Genomic DNA, 4,959 nt, shown 5'->3' with positions numbered 1-4,959 from the left:
TAAAAATTTGATCCTACACATTGAAACTAACTATGAAATCAAATTGAAATTATGCTGATTATTGCCTCACAGTGTTTGGCATTGTAACCCTGGCTTACGCATGAATATTTGTAAACGTTGCGTCATCGTAATTCATCAGGTGTGTATAATTATGTTGTGATTAATTAATAAAGGTGGCAGTTGATGTATAATGGGTTGACACTTATGTGTGTTATATATTTCATGCATGTTTGACTGAGTATAGAGCTGGTTCACACTAGCTGCATTACTTTGTGCAGTATATGTTTTAATAAACCTGGCAACTTCAAGATAAGACTAACACTAGTCTTACTTAAGGGATTGACAAATTTTCTGGCAATGAGCTTAAAACTTTTTTAAATACAAGCTTTTAAAGCTCCTTAATGCCATGAACACAAGACTGACTTAGATTTTAAAAAGATTCCACTATTTTGGCAAACAGGTGTGTATAATTAAATATAATTAAAGTCAATTTATCCAATATATTTTTACATGGGAAAATTAATTTATTTTCGTGTTTCAATAAAAATCAACTTACTGTAATCTTACATCTCCCAGTTTAGGTTGTTCGATTCTTTCAAACGTGTCCGATTCAAGGTTCTAAAAACAACATTAGCGTTAAAATGACTTCTTATAATTTATTTAACACTTCAAATTCTCTAATAGGGTTTGTGTAAATTCTATTAAGTTCCAATATGTACTGTTGACATATCCTATATTAAACACACAAAGATTGGATTAAACCCAAAGTTAGCTCTTTCCCCCAAAATGTTTACCTAAGGTATATAATATGTGGTAAAACAGCAGTACCGCAAACTTTAAAATATTCCAGGGCAATTTGATAAAAACAAATTTGAGGCTTTCATATTACTACAACCTATACCTACAACTATGTAGGGATGCACATTACAGAATAATTAGGTATTCTAGGATATCCTGGAATACTTTATTTCGAATCTAGAATTCAGAATCTTTCTATATTTATAGAAAAAAAAAATTTTTACCCACATAAGTCAGTTTATAGACTCTTTCATAACAGCCTTGTTGGTTTACTCCCACAAACACAAAAATATTTTTTTTCAAAATTATTAAGTTTCAAAAACTGTTAATATAGTTTATGAGATGACGTGTATTGACGTCATTGAACAGAATACAGAATCCCGTAATTAGTTTCGAATACAAAAGGATTTGAATCTCATGGATTCGAAAATTTGTAATGTGCATCCCTACAACTATGGACATCATGTTAAAGATGCCTGGGGGGCTTTCACTCTAATTTTTGAAATTGTAGTTTAACATAAAATGTTTAACAAATTACAAAGTACTGCATTTTTAACAATCACCCTTGATTCAGTAAAAGTTTAAAAACTTGACGCTTATCACTACAACTAGTTAGGAAGTACTTCATAGTAATTGTGAGGAACGAAGAGTTCATATAATGTCGTAGTAAATATAGACCTTTAAACGTTAAACACCGGTGTTTTAATATGAATTAGACAATGTGGTTCAACCAGGCCATTATATTTAAGTTACAGCACATAACTCCACAACACATTGTCCCCTGAGGCATAATACTATGGTTGGTATAATAAACATTATGTTCTATAGTGTACACACTGATTGTATAAATAACAAACTTAAGGTGATACTTTATTTCAGTTGATACATTCATATTGGAAATAATTTTTTTTGACTCAAACTTTGTAAACTTAGATCAATTGAAATTAACCCAACATAATACATATACAACACAGTTCTAGCTATAAGCTTGCATACAATGAGTACTTCATAGTTTGTTTGTGGTATAATGATTTATCTCTATTTAGTTCGCATAAAATTTGTGTTTGTCAGCAACTATTGACATGTATGCAGTTTGGTAAATATGCGTATGTGTTGTATATTGTCTTCAAATCTTGTATGATAATTTAAATAAGCCTGTTGTATTTGCAACCCACTGTGAGTTGCTTCTTATAAAGGGTAGCAGTCACACTTTTTAACCAAATGCAGTTTCATTCATTTTATCTATAGAGTGTTATAATTCACATCTTTTTTTCTATGTTAATTGAATAAGACATTTGTTATTGTATTCGAAGTGATAAATACACATCAAGCTCATCAGGTTATGTCATGTGTTGCATAGTTTTACATTTGTAAGTGAACTTGATAACCCACAAACTTTCCTTACCTTATATTTTCCTACACTGTCTGTTTTCTGGTGGTTCCCCTCAGTCGATACCTTCTCCACTGCTTTACTTGGTCGTGTAAGCGAACCTTTTAGGGGAGTGGTTTCACCAGATGCAGTTGCGATAGGAATTGTGTCTGTTTGAATATTAATGATTGAAGTATAGACCAATACAGGAGGACAACTCTGGCCTAAATTTCAGGTCCCATGGCGTGGCGCGCTGTAGGGGTATTACTGCCGCTGGTGACCAGTGAAAACTTCGGTCTTAAAATGTTTCTTACGTCTCCCTGATACGCGCTGTATAATTTTTTTCGAAAAAACTCAGGCGCTCATGTCGAAAATTACTTTGAAAATGCGCGAAATCATGCTGAAACAAATTATACAGCGGATATCAGAGAGACGTAAGGAACATTTTGATACCAAAATTTTTACTTGTCACCAGCGGCACTGCGGCAGTATTACCGCTGTAGGACCTTACCCATATAGAATAGGTATTGTCATTACAGAATGTATTAAGTCAGCCAAACCACTAAACTAACAAAAAATCCATGAATCCACACCAACACAATCTCACCTTTTGATGGGATTTCAAAATCATCTTCCATTCTTAATGTTGATGGAACCTCAACAAATACAACGGTCAACGTAAATTTACTTTATTTTCAACACAATATATAAACCTATAACGCTGAAGATAATTTTGATAATTTAGTTCAAGTTAGTGTTAAAATATTGTTTTTAATGTGTTTTTTAGTTATTTCAGTTGTTTTGTGTTCAGTGTATTATAAAGTATTCAGAACCTTTAAAAATAACACAAATAAAACCTGAATGTGAATGTAACTTATTTTATCCTCACGTAGCCGGAAAACGTCATTCATTTTTTTTTATTTATGGCTGATAATTTAGACAACCCATTAGTGACCCCTGGGTTGGAGCAATTGCCGTTAAGTGTCGTGCCCAAGAACACATACGCCCACAATGGTAGCAACGTCGGGCCTTGAACCCATAACCTCTGGGTTACAGGCAGGCGCGCTAACCACTATACCATGGAACCTTATAGTTACAGTTTTGGTATTGGCATATATATATATATACTTATATACAGAGAACGTTCATACAATATCTACTAAACCGTCCCACTATTACAAGGTAAAACAAACCAGTAATATTAAATAATATTATTCTCAATACACATGTAAATACGATTAACTTAAATGAAACTTAAAAAACAACTTGTAAACCGTATTATAGAAAATTGCGGGTTTAGCTGACAGCCTTTTTCTCAAGTAGTTTTTTTAGCACTGGCGTATTTTATCAACTGTTGTTTTGCTGCTAATTTTTTTCTTTTCGTTGTTTTATTTTAATTTCTTTTACATCCGCTATCGTATTCAAAGAGATAAATAAAATAATGTTATGTTTTCTTTCTTTCGTTTAAAACCTTAATGATTTTCAGTTAAAAAGACGACGATTCGTACAGTTCTCTGTCTGTCTTATTAATCTAACGACATTTGTAACGTTAATTAGTCACAATAATTACATCAAATGTTTAAAAACATTACTAATAGTGTCGCAGGCGTAACTAGCTGTGATATTATGACGTAACCAGTTCAGTTTGAGGAGAAATGTTCGAACACGGCGTGACGAAATTTGATATTATATGTTGTCGGCATAGAAACGCAGTACCATCATCGCGTGATCGGCGATCTGTAGACAATGAAACGACAACAAATGGCTAAAACCAGGTTTACGCGACTAATGAACGCTAGAAAACACTGTTATGTTGTTATTGAATTAAACCTAAGAAACAAACAAACAAAGATATCTATAAATAGACTCTGAATGAAATGTAACTTACAGTGCTAATCACGACCTACTAGAGATATCTCTAGTAGGCCGTGTGCTAATTTACAAAATAAATAAATGTAATATGTTCTCTAAACACTCATATTGTTGAACGATTGATCTAGCACTCATATTGTTGAACGATTCTCGTTGCATCATAACAGAATACATTAAGTGCTACTAAATTTGGCAGTAAAAACAAAAACAGAGTCCTTCTATTTGTGTACCATTAAGATATTTTGCCAAAAACTAGCATTATCAGTTTCATATTCTAATGCACAAGCCATAAGACAAAGCAACAAGTATTTTATATTTGAACAATAAAAGACACAAAAATAATTGGACCTATTTTATGACCTCTAGTCACTGTCTATTAATATTGTTTCTGATGCTGCAGAAATTTTGGCGACTTTAAATTTAGTTTCTGATTTTACTGAAACATCAGTATTAAGTTTACGTTTGTTTAATTTGGAGCTTTCTCCATTACATATATTTGGCTTTAGTGACTTCCCAGTTCCTTTTAATGCTTTGGTATAAACTTGGTCGTTAGTTTTCCCACCACTGACTGGCATATCCAGCATTACAGTAACAAGGCCATTAGTTAACATGGTTGCCATTGGCCCAGGCACAAGGTAGCTGATAGTTGAGTAAGGTGTGAAGTGAAAATCCTCTCTAAGTAATAAAAAATATAAATTTATTTGTCTCTTCGAAAACGATAGCAAAGAATTGAAGATCATGCGATTTAAAAAATGAAGAAAAGAAATCAGCAGCAAAACGACAGTCGTTAAAACACGTTAGGAGTAAAAAGTATTGGAAAGAGTGTCAGTTAAAAGCATGGCTGTTGCATCTTCAAGTAATACAAAACATAATTTACTTTTTATTGTTGTATTCTACATGCCGAGTCCTATCTTTTCACA

General features: G+C 32.7%; 2 protein-coding genes across 3 annotated transcripts in view; both read right to left on the bottom strand.

Moving 5' to 3' along the window:
• LOC104266174 (transmembrane protein 134) overlaps nt 1–2,890 on the bottom strand; it is an 18,877-nt gene extending 15,987 nt beyond the window's left edge. Inside the window, exons 1-3 of one of the 2 annotated variants that reach the window (XM_009861792.3) lie at nt 2,775–2,890; nt 2,204–2,337; nt 557–618 (exon numbers count right to left, since the gene is read on the bottom strand). In XM_009861792.3, coding sequence (XP_009860094.1) covers nt 557–618; nt 2,204–2,337; nt 2,775–2,805 — 227 coding nt within the window. In that variant the 5' untranslated portion in view covers nt 2,806–2,890. The remainder of the gene's footprint in view (nt 1–556; nt 619–2,203; nt 2,338–2,774) is intronic. The other variant, XM_009861791.3, reaches the window with a different exon arrangement.
• A 1,214-nt stretch (nt 2,891–4,104) lies between these two features.
• Nucleotides 4,105–4,959, bottom strand: part of LOC100178626 (ATP-dependent DNA helicase Q1) — a 7,293-nt gene continuing 6,438 nt past the window's right edge. Inside the window, exon 14 of the mRNA XM_018814192.2 lies at nt 4,105–4,714. Coding sequence (XP_018669737.1) covers nt 4,402–4,714 — 313 coding nt within the window. The 3' untranslated portion in view covers nt 4,105–4,401. The remainder of the gene's footprint in view (nt 4,715–4,959) is intronic.

The sequence above is a fragment of the Ciona intestinalis genome, chromosome 11, assembly GCF_000224145.3.
Source record: "Ciona intestinalis chromosome 11, KH, whole genome shotgun sequence".
Taxonomy (NCBI): Eukaryota; Metazoa; Chordata; class Ascidiacea; order Phlebobranchia; family Cionidae; genus Ciona; species Ciona intestinalis.
Note: the sequence above shows the minus strand (reverse complement) of the source record. Positions and strands in the feature narration are given on the sequence as shown.